General features: G+C 44.8%; 1 protein-coding gene across 1 annotated transcript in view; it reads left to right on the top strand.

Annotated features, from left to right (window-relative positions):
* Window positions 1–1,154: 1,154 nt before the first annotated feature.
* Window positions 1,155–14,370, top strand: part of TICRR (TOPBP1 interacting checkpoint and replication regulator) — a gene marked incomplete at its 5' end in the record, with an annotated part of 47,928 nt that continues 34,712 nt past the window's right edge. Inside the window, 7 exons of the mRNA XM_089687601.1 lie at window positions 1,155–1,291; window positions 4,107–4,301; window positions 6,629–6,780; window positions 6,868–6,965; window positions 7,050–7,143; window positions 7,692–7,771; window positions 14,057–14,290. Of these exons, the coding sequence (XP_089543727.1) occupies window positions 1,155–1,291; window positions 4,107–4,301; window positions 6,629–6,780; window positions 6,868–6,965; window positions 7,050–7,143; window positions 7,692–7,771; window positions 14,057–14,290 (990 nt within the window). The remainder of the gene's footprint in view (window positions 1,292–4,106; window positions 4,302–6,628; window positions 6,781–6,867; window positions 6,966–7,049; window positions 7,144–7,691; window positions 7,772–14,056; window positions 14,291–14,370) is intronic.

The following is a 14,370-nucleotide window of genomic DNA, read 5'->3' as shown; positions in this document are numbered from 1 at the left end:
TAAAAAGAAACCCTGATTTTTAAAGTCACTTTAAATCCCTTTCTACTTCTGCCCAGGACTACATATCCAATGAAGCTCCTCATACATTCACAAGTTCTCATAAACTTACTGACATGTATGGATGGCATACTGAGCTGTATGTGTGTTGCACTGCGTATACTGACATGTAAACAAATAATGCATTCTGTATGCAGTCCAGCTAATCTGCTGATCAACTAATCGAGAATGAAAATTGTTGACAACTATTTTTATCAGTTATAATTGATTGTCAATTAGTTGTTTCAGCCCTACTTTTATTATAGTTGTCCAATCTGCATAGCTTTGTGTTGCTAGTTATGAGTTTGCTGTTCTCAGTTACTGTGCTTGTTACAAACGTGAGGTAATCTGCTGCTCTGTTGGTATCCCTCTCGTGTATGTCTATTGAGACTTTAATGTCCGTCGCTGATGCTCCTGGCTCCTCCACCTCGAGCAGTGCCCCCCCCAGAGAAAGCCTCTTACCCTGGGGGCACCGCTGCATACTCGCTCCTGAGCTGCTGCTCTATGCATCTATAAGACATGGCGGCTCAGCTCCACTCCCCTGATTGACAGCGGTGGGAGCCAATGGTCTCCTACTTCTGTTTCAGCCAAAGAGGAGGGAGAGTCCCCATACAGCCGAGGCTGTTGTGAACATCGCTGTATTGGAGGGGACTCAGGTAAGGATTACGGGGGGGGGGGGCCCTGCAGAAAGGTGTGTGTTTTTTTTTTTTTTTACCTTAATGCGTAGAATAGGCGGACCTCTGGTCTCTGAATTCATGATATGCTACTTATCTACTATGGTTTGTGAGTATAATTCGTATCTTTTTGTCTTTTAATAAAGTGCTGTGGATAATGCGCTAGGTGTTTGCACCCTTTGTGCTTTTGTTGTTTATAAATATACTTGCTTTTAATATAGCCATTTTTATTTTTTGTAGGTGTTTACTATGATTAGGCTAGGTATCACATTTGCATCTCCATTACTAAAATGTTTTTACTTGTTTTCATGGCAGTCAAGGATGCGTGCGATGGTAATTTTTTTTTTTTCTTTTGTCTTGTGCAAAGACTATCACAATTTGAGGGCTATGCTTGAGTTCATTGTATAGAAAATAATGAGGATTTTGTTTGATCTTACAAATTAGGCTGATAAGTGCAGCATCTTTAGACCAAGATGAGCAGAGACATGATCAAGACATAACACATTATTTATCAGAATGCTATCAAAAGAAGTCCACTGAAGAGTCTGGAAGCGTGACCCAAAGCGACAACCAAAAGAAACGTAAGTCTTCTTTTCATGTTGTATTTACATAGTCTGGCTGAAAAAAGACAAAAGTCCGTCCAGTTCAACCATTAAAAGAAAATCCAGAGGAAGGCAAAAAAAACCCAGCAAAGCATGATCTAATTTGCTCCTGCAGAGAAAAAAAATTCCTTCCTGATCCCCCGAGAGGCAATCAGATATTCCCTGGATCAACTTTACCTATAAATGTTAGTATCCAGTTATATTCTGTGTATCCAAGAAAGAATCCAGGACTTTTTGAAGCAATCCACTGAGCTGGCCAGAACCAACTCTTGAGGGAGTCTATTCCACATTTTCACAGCTCTCACTGGTTATGATGCTTTATATTAAGTCACCTGTACTGAAAAACTATGGAAGCTGACATTTATAATCTCTCATTCTGAAAATGCTGCCGAATTGTCTTGTCTTCAGTTAAAGCAGAATCTAGCAACTCCTTATGGCCTAGTATTTTTCTGCAACTCTCTGCAGTGTTGCACTGGACCGCCAGATCCTGAGAGTTACTTCTAGAAATAAAACCACTTAAACTATAGTGGTGCGCTATTTATTTAAATAAATGTGCTAACCAGTTACTATGTGTATGGTGTATACTAAACCAATATAAACCACCTTGCCTTCTATTACCACTTACACTAGTGATAACTATTATTATGTAGTATACGGTATCATTGAGCACAGCCAAACACATTTGGCTCCCTCCCTCCTAGATTGTAAGCTGGAAAGAGCAGGGCCCTCGAACCTCTCGTGTAGTGTATTGTTTCTGTCTTGTCTCATGTTCTGTCCCCCTTGCTACTGTACAGCGCTGAGCAAACCCTTTGGCGCTATATAAATACTGTATAATAATAATTTGCACGAAATATTGATTATGAACCTAAAGTGCAAAAAGTAACTTTACGTAAAAAAAAACGTATGTAATTTTTCTAAATAAACTCTAAATGTTTCTAAGTGATAAAACATGCAACAGCGTGACCACCCTTACATAAAGTTCATATACCTTTCAATGATATGCAAATATGCTCCATTGCTTAATATGTCAATAAATCAAGCATCACAGTTCATCAATAAAGACTCCACAGTGCACAGTTCATGTATTCCTCAATAGCATTTGAACATGCTTCAGTGTTTGATAATCAAAAGTGCCACCAATCCAACACTAGGTCCCTGCCTGCTTACCTGAATGTATTGACTTAAAATACACAAGGTCACATTCGCTTTTATGTGAGATCCTTGCAAATCCACCTTTTAGCTGTTATTGCCCACTTCATAAGCGGTGTCCCTTTAGGAGACCAGATCTTACCGTCTCCAATTCCAGTATTGCTCAAATGTAGAATGAGAGAACTCTCATTGCACAACATCATACACAATTCCCACTATTTATATGGGATAATATTGCATTTGCAAATATATAAAAGCTTTGAGCAGTGTATTACTCTATTTTGCACAAGTCTCTGGCAACACTTCGGTTCCAGATCCTAACTGAAAATGACGTCACCGGCTCCACCCAAAGCGTTGCATTGCTGGTCACGTGACTCGCATGGTATGGAGCCTAGTGAAGATCACAGGGCATATATAGACATTCAGTTTTTCCCCAGTTACCAGAGTAATAGACAAACACGTGCACTGCTCAAATAGCAAAAATAACTAATCAAGACAAAAAAATTCAGTACTGCTACGAATGTCAATACTGCTGCCATTATAAAACTCAAAAATATAAAAAAACAAAAAAAACAAAGCTACTTCTAGGAATATTTCTGCCAGTTCACTTTCTCTCCAGCACTGTTATACCAGATTTCCAAACCTGTAGGTTTGCTGTGGGGACAATTTTGCATCCATTTCATATGGGTACAGTGTTGCATGACCACATAGTTGTCATTCAAATGCGACAGCACTGAAAGCTGAAAATGTGCCTGGACAAGAAGGGGGTAAAAGTACCAGGTAGGCAAGTGGTTAACCCCTTAGGTCCCACAGTGAGTATAACAAGCATGCTTTAGTGCACATACAGACTGATTTTACTGTTGTGGGTTTAGTAACACTTAAAAAAAAAAAAAAAAAAAATTTCTGACTTCAGGATAAATTCACCTTTGGGAACGTTACATGTTCCACGCGTTTTTATGATGGAACACGTAGCATGTTCCTGTAGCTGCAGCCGCTAGGTGAACTTATCCTTTAAAAGGAATAGGATTTTGCATAGGCTAATTTCGCACTGATTCGTAGCAAAAGCACAAATGTGTTTTGTGCTGCATTTATACCACGTTTGTGGTGCTTTTTTTTTTTTTTTTTATACAGCACATTTGACTCAACACAACACGGGTGCATTTTTTATGCGTTTTTCATTCATTTAAAAAAACTGCAGGAATTTTAAAAATGAAGCGGATTTGCAACAGATCAGTGCGAAGAGGTTCCATAGGATTACTTGGTAACGCGTTTTCAACGGAAAAGCAGAAGAAAAACTGATCAGTGTGAAAGCAGCCTAAGTGAAACTATGTGAGGGGACAAATGTAAGCCAGCATAGTTTGTAATACAATTTCAAACTAGTTTGATTCTTTCTGACAAGCAAAAGGATGTCTTCAAAGGTTGTGATTTCCCTATATATTGTAGAGCCTCTTTGGTCCAGTAAAGATGCTTTTATGTCTTTGAGCACCTCAAATTTTTCCATCACAACTTATAATGTAATATTTTAAAAAATAATTTGCTAATGTTTGCTTTATGTTTACTCTAGTTAATTGAAAAGATTTTTTTTTTAAACCGCATTTGCTAATGGCATTATACTAGGTTAAAATCCTCTGTTTTACTGTTATAGGTCTTCCTCGTACACCCGTGAGGCAGAAGATGAAGACCATGCCTCGTGCTCTGCAGATGTTAAATGCAGCCAGGTTAAATTCAAAGGTTCAGAAAACACAGCCAGAGGGTGTACCTGCTGCTCCTGCTGAGAAGAGTTCACAGGCAAAGAGAAGATCTTCAGAGAGGTCAGAAATGCAGACTAAGAAACCAATAGGTGAGAATTCAGCTTTTTAAACTCCTACCGATGTATTAAAGGCCCAAACCAACTTTGGTGTGTTGAATTAAGACGGCCCATTTATTTGCTACAAGCATCTCTTCAAACCAATGCTCCTGCATTACGCTCTTTAAAAGGTTTTATCTCACTCACTCACACACACTTTATTGGCTCCTCTCACAAATGCAAACTGGACTTCAATAGTGTTATACCAGAATGTGACCTATGGTGCAATAAGTTTGTCTACCCATCTGAATCCAATTATTCCGACTTTAACTTAGAGGAGCTCTACCCAAAAGGGAAAGTTGAGCTTTAAGCCTCTCACCCCGCTCCCCATTAAGGATTGGCACTTTTGGGGAAGGCTAGGCGATCAAAAGTTTTTCCCTCCTCCCTCCCCCCCCCTTCTTTCTCTCCTCCCCCTTCTCTCTCTCCCCTCCTTCTCTCTCCCCCCCTTCTCTCTCCCCCCCTTCTCTCTCCCCCCCTCTCTCTCCCCCCCTTTTCTCTCTCTCCCCCCCTTTTCTCTCTCTCTCCCCCCCTTCTCTCTCCCCCCCCTTCTCTCTCCCCCCCCTTCTCTCTCTCCCCCCCTTCTCTCTCTCCCCCCTTCTCTCTCCCCCCCTTCTCTCTCCCCCCCTTCTCTCCCCCCCCCTTCTCTCTCCCCCCCCCTTCTCTCTCCCCCCCCCTCTCTCTCTCCCCCCCCCCTTCTCTCTCTCCCCCCCCCCTTCTCTCTCTCTCCCCCCCCTTCTCTCTCTCTCCCCCCCTTCTCTCTCTCCCCCCCCTTCTCTCTCTCCCCCCCCTTCTCTCTCTCCCCCCCCTTCTCTCTCCCCCCCCCTTCTCTCTCCCCCCCCCCTTCTCTCTCCCCCCCCCCTTCTCTCTCCCCCCCCCTTCTCTCTCCCCCCCCCTTCTACCTCCCCCTCCCATCCCTCTCTCTGCCATCTCTCCCCCCCTCCTCCCCCTTCTCTCTCTCTCTCTCTCTCCCCCTTCTCTCTCTCCCCCCTTTCACCTCCCCCTCCCATCCCTCTCTCTGCCATCTCTCCCCCTTCTCTCTCTCTTCCCCCCCTTCTCCCCCCCCCCCTTTTCTCTCCCCCCCCCCTTCTCTCTTCCCCCCCTTCTCTCTTCCCCCCTTCTCTCTCTTCCCCCCTTCTCTCTCCCCCCCTTCTCTCTCCCCCCCTTCTCTCTCCCCCCCCTTCTCTCTCTCCCCCCCTTCTCTCTCTCCCCCCCCTTCTCTCTCTTCCCCCCCCTTCTCTCTCTCCCCCCCCCTTCTCTCTCTCCCCCCCCTTCTCTCTCTCCCCCCCTTCTCTCCCCCCCCCTTCTCTCTCCTCCCCCCCTTCTCTCTCCTCCCCCCCTTCTCTCTCTCCCCCCCCTTCTCTCTCTCCCCCCCCTTCTCTCTCTCTCCCCCCCCTTCTCTCTCTCCCCCCCCCTTCTCTCTTCCCCCCCCCCTTCTCTCTTCCCCCCCCCCTTCTCTCTTCCCCCCCCCCCTTCTCTCTTCCCCCCCCCCCCTTCTCTCTTCCCCCCCCCCTTCTCTCTTCCCCCCCCCCTTCTCTCTCTCCCCCTCCCATCCCTCTCTCTGCCATCTCTCCCCCCCTCCTCCCCCCTTCTCTCTCTCTCTCTCTCCCCCCTTTCACCTCCCCCTCCCACCCCTCTCTCTGCCACCCCCCCCCTTCTCTCTCTCTCTCCCCCCCCCTTTTCTCTCCCCCCCTTTTCTCTCCCCCCCCTTTTCTCTCTCTCTCCCCCCCTCTCTCCCCCCTTCTCTCTCTCTCTCTCCTTAGTCTTCTGAGACACGTGACAGGTCCCAAAAGACTAGGGGGCCATTCACAAAGTGCAGCACTTCCTGTGCATGCGCAGTGGGCACCCGGCTGTGAAGCCGCAAGCTGTCACAGCCGGGTGCCCACACTGAAGATGGCCGGTGAAATCAGCGGTGGTGATGACACCGCTGGACCGAGGGACAGGTAAGTGTCTGTATTTTAAAAGTCAGCAGCTACAGTTTTTGTAGCTGCTGACTTTTTTCTATTTATTTTTTACAGGTGGAACTCCACTTTAAAGTGGTTCTAAAAGCCGAAGGTTTTGACCTTAATGCATTCGCTGCATTACGGTAAAAAACCTTCGGAATGCATCTCAAAAGTCAAGATTAGCATATCAAAGTTCTGTCAGTTTATAGGCACTGAAAATGCAGAACTAAACTCTGTGCAGGAATTTCCATCAACTTCCAACATTCCATCTGCTACTTTTTTCCTGGCCTTGCAAAAAAAAAGTTTGCTATGAGGTCAGTAGATAATATTTGGCTTTCTGTAATAATATTGAATTGGAAAACTGTTTAAATTATTTCACAGGTTTTAAGTCAGAAGATGAATTGATTTCATTTTTAAAAGAAGATTATGAAAAAGCAGTTTCTGGGGAAGATACTTTGTTGCTGTCATGTGCCAGGAATGCCTTCATTGCCATTAAATCTTACTTAAAAACAGTCGGCAGCAAAGAAGTAGAGGTAAAGGATACATTATGCTTGCTATATAATCTTCATTTGAATGTTAAGGCAATGTTAGAGTAAATTTGTTTTCTTTCTGTGTTCCAGTCTGACTGTGTAGATAAAATCAGGCTTCTCTTGAAGTCCAGCAAAATGATCCGTCAGCTTTATGGACAGAATCCTGACAAAGGAGCCAAGCTGCGAGAGTATGTCCATCTTGTGTTGCATTTTTTTTTTCTTATAAAACACAGATTTACTATTCTTGTGACTTTGTGATGTTTCTGTTTTAGATGTCAGATTCAAGCTCTGCTCAGAATGGAAATGTGTGTACAGTGCCCTTCAATACAGGCTAACGAGGATGAACTAGAGCAAGTTGTTGAAGAGGCAAGTATCTGTTTTTTTTTTTTTTTGTTTTTTTTTTAAATTCTGTTAATTTGTACATTACCTGCATTTCTTAAAGTGGTTCTAAAGGCTGGAGGTGTTTTACTTTCATGCATTTTATGCATGAAGGTAAAAAAAATCTTCAGTGTGCAGCTCCCCCCAATACTTGCCTGATTGTGATTCAGTGCATGACTCTTCTGGGTCTCTCTTCTCATTGGCTGAGACACAGCAGCGGGAGCCGTTGGCCCCTGCTGCTGTCAATCACAACCAGTGAGGAGGGAGCAGTAGCAGGACCAAGCCGCACTTTGCATATCTTATGGACATACAGGACCAGCTCGGGAGCGAGCATGCGGTAGTGCACCCAGAGCAAGCAGCTTGCTCTGGGTGCACTCAGGGGGAGGTGCCAGGAGCGCAGGTGGGGGACCCAAGTAGAGGATCAAGGCTGCTGTGTTCAAAACCATTTACACACTTGTTACATTGGTACACTATTGTTTATTTACTTCAGGTACTTGTATAGCGTTCATTTATCACCTTAGTTTTTTATATTTCAGGTAACTGACATGCTGAGGATTATTTCTCTGACTGAAGATCCATCCTTCCTGACAAAATTTCTGGCAACTGTCCTGGCAGAGTATGTACTTTTTATGTTTTTTTGAAACCTAGCCTTGTTTATGAAGGGTTATGCAACCAGTGACGTTCATTCACAATCTTTTGGCTGTGCCAGATGAGCAAGACCAGCTGCTTGTGTGTTTTGTTGGACAGTTAAAGGATACGTTCACCTTTTGGGAACATGTTACGTGTTCTGCCTGTTTTTAAGTTTGAGCATGTTCCCACTTCTGTAGAGCTCCCCTGATTTCACCACCCATTGAGCGTTCTGGAGCTTCCTCGTCATCCATTGAGCTTCCTGGGCATACACCTACCCTGATAGTCTGCAAGTGCCTGACAGTGCACCTGTGATCTGATTGAGGGTGCACCAATTTACAGGCTCCTAAGAAAAATCGTAAATGCACATTTTTTTTTTTTACCTGTGTTTTTAAAATTATTTGTTTTTATTAATGGTGAAGTTATCCTTTAGGCAGACAGAGCTCTGAAATATTACTGGCTCTACGCCACTGTTTTGTTTTTAATGAATGGGCTGCAAATGCAGACTGCAGTGTATGTCCCCTAGCCAAGTATAATGAAGAACAGATGGTGATATCCGCTCTCCATTATAAATGAGCCCCTGAGAGTGGAGGAGGAAGGGACAGCACTAGAAGCCAATCAGACTTCATGCACATGTTCTTACAGGAGGATTGAGCAGAGTTGTTGACTTATTAGTGTGCTGCTGCTCCTTCATTATCCAATCAGCAGTCAATGAGGTGACAAGAGGACACCATGGAATTTCTTAACTCATAGCACAACCAGAAGTGAACACCCCTTTTTCTGTTATTTGGGAGTGGTTGACCGCTAAATTTGCTAGACTGATATACAAATTCTTTGGCATATAAAACCGTTTATATATGCATTTCTTTATCATACATCACGGGACACGGAATCATGGGAGAGCAGGATATAATACTGACTTTGGGGGTATTCGCCACCTGTTGGTGACACTGGCATATCAATCAAACAGGAAGTCCTCCCCTGTATAACCCCTCCTACACAGGAAGTACTTCCGTTTTTGTGCGAGTGTCTGTAAGGTGGATGGTCGCTGATGTGCTGCATGTGCTCTTGGAGCATGCCTGTAGGTCCAGAACAGTTCCTCTGTGAATCAAAGACTGAAATTGAATCCATTTGGAAAGCTCTTCACTAAAATGAATGGTACCCGAGCCTCATTGAATAGCAGAGAAGGATCCTTGAGATGCGCATCCTTACAGCACTGGACCCTGTGTAACGGAACCCTGTGCAGTGTTTGTTGTGACCAAGGTGCTTTCCAGCAGGGTGCTATACAGGTCCAAGGGGGTGGAACCCAGATGTAAAGGGGACCAAGTCCTTGAACATCTTTTATGAGAGAGCCTGCCGTGAAGGGTGAAGGTTTGACTACTGCCATGATTCAGAGTCCTGCGGCGGGAACGGTAAATTTTACATTTTCAGTGTTTCTTTGAAAATCTGACTGGTTATTTTCCCAGTGACTCATGGGTATCCGTGCTCTCATAGTTGTTGGTCCAGAGTAGCTTGCATTTGATCTGCAGGAACTTGCATTTAGACTGCCCTGAAGCAGTAGAGGGGCTTCATTCAGGCTGCGTTTGATGCTTGTGTGCTTGGCTAGCCTTACAAAACTAGTATGGGGCCAAGTACAGTTAGTTTAGACACAGTTCTTTGATGAAACAATACGCTTCTAGAAAGCGGGGCAGATGCAGCATTGTATTACATTATCGCATGCATATCTGCATAATTATTTGGACTGTATACTTGCATAGCCTGCATATGTTCATGTATATTTATGAACTCGGAAGCTAAGCAGGGTCAGCCCTGGGTATTACTTGAATGGGAGACTGCTTTGGAATACCAGGTGCTGTAAGGTGTGTTTTTTTTTTTTTTTTTTCTTTTTCTTTTTCTTTTTTTCTTCCCCTCTGAGTCTGAGGCTGCTGTGTTTTGAGAAGTATCTTGGGCAGAGGGTGCTAGGTTAGTCTCTGAGGTGATTTGCTTTAGGAGCAGAAACCTAATAGGTTAAGTATGCTTCCTGGGACCTTTTTGGTCTATCGCAGTTATCAGGCTTTTGCCTTGCATTTTCTCTTGGAACAGAAGGTTCGCGGGCCCAAAACCAAACAGATGTGAGGTCTATCTTAGATTTCAAAGCATTAGACATAAGTCTGGATCCTTCTGTTCTGGATGGGATCAGTCCAATCAGTGGTGGCCTCTCTGCGAGAGAGATTTCTGGTGTCGTCGTGATCTGTGCCCAGCAGTGCCACCCACCTGTGCCACCTGTCAGTGCCCAACATTGCCGCCTGTCAGTGCCCAGCATTGTTGCATATCAGTGATGCCCATCTGTGCCGCCTCATCAGTGCTGCCCGTCTGTGCCGCCTCATCAGTGCTGCCCGTCTGTGCCGCCTCATCAGTGCTGCCCGTCTGTGCCGCCTCATCAGTGCTGCCCGTCTGTGCCGCCTCATCAGTGCTGCCCGTCTGTGCCGCCTCATCAACGCTGCCCGTCTGTGCCGCCTCATCAACGCTGCCCGTCTGTGCCGCCTCATCAACGCACATCAGTGAAGGATAAAAATTACTTGTAAATTTTATAATAGATACAAAAAAAAACTATTTATTTATTTTTTTTGTTTATAGCGCAAAAAATAAAACACCCAGCGGCAATTAAATATCACCAAAAGAAAGCTCTATTTGTGTGAAAAAAAATTATAAAAATGTCATATGGGTACATAGTTGCATGACTGCGCAATTGTCATTCAAAGTGCGACAGCACTAAAAGCTGAAAATTGGTCTGGGCAGAAAAGGGGGTATAAGTACCCTGTAGGCAAGTGGTTAATGTTCCTTTGCTAAGGGAGCAGTTGGTTCCAAGTTTAAAGTGATATATAAGAAGCAAAAGGTATCCTTCGATTTGTCTTTGCATGAGGAAATGGTATCTATGCTGAAGAGGTTCTCTTCGTGCAGTTTCACTTCTTCAGAGGAACATTCTGTTTGTCTGGATTATGAAGATCCATTCTTTGGATTGCCGGAGGGCTTTGTCCCCCAGTGTATTGCAGAGTCCGAATTGGTGGTGGTTCAGAATCTGGAGAAGGCATAATTTACCTTCCAGGGATATGGAAGATAGTAATCATCGATGCCAGTCTCTCCGGTTGGGGGCTGTTTGGAAGTGGCTACAGTTCAGGGGACTTGGTCTCCACAGGAGAGAATACTGCCCATCAATATCTTGGCGCTTTGGGCAGTACACCTTTCTATGTATCGTTGCAAAGGTTGTGGTCAGCCTTCCGTCTGACAATACCACGGCAGTGGCGTATATCAACCACCAGGGCTGCACTAATAATTGTGTGGCTCAGGAAAAGGTGAACCACCTTATGTCTGGGGCAGTACAGCATATGCCGTCTGTCGTCAGTACATGTTCCAGGTATAGAAAACTGTCTTGGGGTTTTTTTCCCCAGTCGTCAGCAGCTAATACAGAGAGAGTGGTCCCTGCATCCCAAGACGATCTCAGCAGCCTGCCAGCATTGAGTAACTCTAGATGTGGTTCTACTGGCTTCTAGGTTCTACAGCAAGTTGGACAGGTTGTGTCCAGGTCGAGAGTCCCACTGGCAATAAAGGTAAAGGCACTGGTAACACCTTTTAAGGACCAGTTCTCCCAAATCAATGCCTTCCCAGATTCAACTATTGCTGTGTTTTTTGAGCAGGGTCTGGGAGGAGGTAACACTGATAATAGTGGTAGCCCGGCCTGGCCCAGGAAGGGCTTGGTACATCGACATAGTGATTCTGACCGTGAATGCTCTTGGATACTTCCAGTCCACACAGACCTGTTGTCTTGGGTGCAATAATGTGTCTCGCATTAGGATTGAAGGCTTGGCTATTGAAGCCTAGACCTGGAAGGATCAGGGGGTCTTGGGTCCAATTATCTCTGCACTGTTGAGCACCAGGAAACTGGCTGGCTCAGGAGGGAGATTTCATTTCAGGACCTGGAAATCTTGTTAGCCTGTGGGAACCCAGGAAGTTGCATCTATGGAGATGTGTGAATGGGACATTTTTTCATTCTTTCTCCATTCACGGGGGGAATTGGTCAAGTACCATTTAAGGGCCCTATTTCAGCGCTATCAATTTTTTTTCCCCAGAGACCATTTGTACTTCATGCAGGGTGTAATGCAGACGGTCCCATCTGTGAGGCCACCCTTGTATCCTTGGGACTTGAACATGGTCTGGGCTGCCCTTGCAGGAGCCACCTTTTGAACCAAAGACTCTGTCAGTCCTTTGATTCGGAAGGTGGGTTCTTTGATTATTATAACTTCAGCAACAAGAGTATCAGAGCTGGCGGCCCTTTCATGTTAGGAACCGTTCTTGATATTGCATCATGATAAGGTGATGTTGCGTCCGCATTCATCTTTCTTGCTAAGAGTGGTTTCTAGTTTTCACTTGAATCAGGACAGTGTCTTGCCCTTCTTTTCTTCCTAGTGCTCAGTCTGCAGGGAAAAGATTGTTGCATACTCTGAATGTAGTTTGGGTGGTCAGAATTTACTTGAGTTTGGCGGCACAGGTCAGGAATCCTGGTTTGTGCTGCCAGAAGGGCCCAGGAAGGACAGGCGGTATCCATGTCAACCATTTCTTATTGGATCCTCCAGTTAATTATTCAAGCATATGGTTTGAAAGGTCAAGGTCCCACCCTTTCGGGTGGGAGCGCACTCTACCAGGAGTGTGGGGGCATCTTGGCCCACCCGCCATCAGGTGTCAGTTGCTCAGGTTTTCAAGGCCACTACATGGTCTTCAGTTCATACTTTCACAAGATTTTATCAGGTGGATGTCAGAGCCACGGAGGTTTCTGTCTTTGGCACAGCGTATTACAATCGGCTGAGTAGGTGTTTGGGATTGATGGCGGTGGTTATTATGGTGTCACCCACCCTTCAGATTTTTATTGCTTTGGGACATTTTACATTATTATTATTCTTATAGCCTGCTCTGTGTTCCATGATGTACGATAAAGAAAATTTAATTTTTTTTCTACCTACTTACTTGTAAAATTCATTTCTTGGAGTACATCGTGGAACAGAAAGATCCTTCCCGTCTTTCTGGAATTTCATTGTTTGCTACTAAAAGCTTCAGGGCAGTCTAAATGTTAGCTCCTGCAGATCAAATGCTAGCTATTCTGGACCAAAAACTATAAGCGCACGGATACCCGTGCAGGGGTGTATCAGAAAACAGTTGTACAAGCCCCCCAGGATTATGCAGACTAATGCAGTGTATAATCATGCCCTGTCTGGTCATGCAGCTCCCCCACAGTTAGTTCTCACATATCATTATCCAGCCATAGACTGCTCCATGTCCCTGCCATCTCTCAGGAGCCTCACTGAGCCTTCAGCCCACATGCGGCTTCAACCAGAAGCCAAAATGTCCGTCTCTCTACTGCCTGCCTCCGCTGAACAAGAGTAGGCTATACAGAGCGGCCCCAAAGCCTCTAGTGGCTGGAGGAGAAAACTGCAGCCCAATACTCCAGAGACACAGAGTATTGCCTGGTCAGACCAAACAGCACACTGCCCCCAGCAGTCACTGAGAGAATGTACCGTCAGTCAGATTTTTAAAGAAACACTACAAATGTAAAGTTACCATTCCCGCCGCAGGACTCTGAATCATGACAGTAGTCAAACCTTCACCCTTCACGGCAGGCTCTGTCATAAAAGATGTTCAAGGACTTGGTGCCCTTTACATCTGGGGTCCACCCCCTTGGATCTGTATAGCACCCTGCTGGATAGCACCTTGGTCACAAAAAACACTTGCCAGGGTTCTGTTACACAGGGCCCAGTGCTGTAAGGATGCATTACAGGTGAACCTCAAGGATTCTTCTCTGCTATTCAACGAGGCTCGGGTACCATCCATTTTAGCGAAGAGCTTCCGAATGGATTCAATTTCAGTCTTTGATTCACAGAGGAATTGTTTCGGACCTACAGGTATGCTCCAAGAGCAAATGCAGCACATCAGCGACCATCCACCTTACAGACACTCGAAAAAAAACTGAAGTACTTCCTGTGTAATGGGTTATAGGGGAGGATTTCCTGTTTGACTGATCTGCCAGTGTCCATCTATAGTCCTATTCCACATTATTATAGCCTGCTCTGTATCCTGTGATGTACTCCAAGAAATGGATATTACAGGTATGTAGAAACAATCCAATATTCAGCTGTTTATTTGGCGTTCAGCTTTAAGGTTCATACTGTATGCCTGGGTGTTGAGTGCAGCAAGTATACATTGTTTCAACTGATTTAATTGCCCAAATGTCTTCCATTTTTTGCAGGTACATAGGAAGCATTCCCAAAATCCTGTCAGACTTATATTTTAGTCTTGGAACCCAGATCCCTGAGGAGTTGGCATTAGTTCTTCCTTCAGATGGAGATGACTCCTTCATACGTGAAGGGAAAACACCCATGTATTCTCAGCCATCCATTTCCAGGGTTCCAAGCGTGCCTCAAATAGCTAATGAGGAAGATCAGCTTGAAGAGCTTCGAACCAGATCAGCGAAGAAAAGGAGGTTTGTTCCTGTTTTTGGTTCATATCTAGGTTTTACATTTTCATTTTACTTTTATGATGTAGCTCTCATGTCTTTTTCTT

The sequence above is a fragment of the Staurois parvus genome, unplaced genomic scaffold (genome assembly GCF_062004578.1).
Source record: "Staurois parvus isolate SC_StPar_1 unplaced genomic scaffold, SC_StPar_1.0 ptg000432l, whole genome shotgun sequence".
In the NCBI taxonomy this organism is placed as follows: Eukaryota; Metazoa; Chordata; class Amphibia; order Anura; family Ranidae; genus Staurois; species Staurois parvus.
The sequence above is the reverse complement of the archived record's forward strand: the minus strand, read 5'-3'. Positions and strand labels throughout refer to the sequence as shown.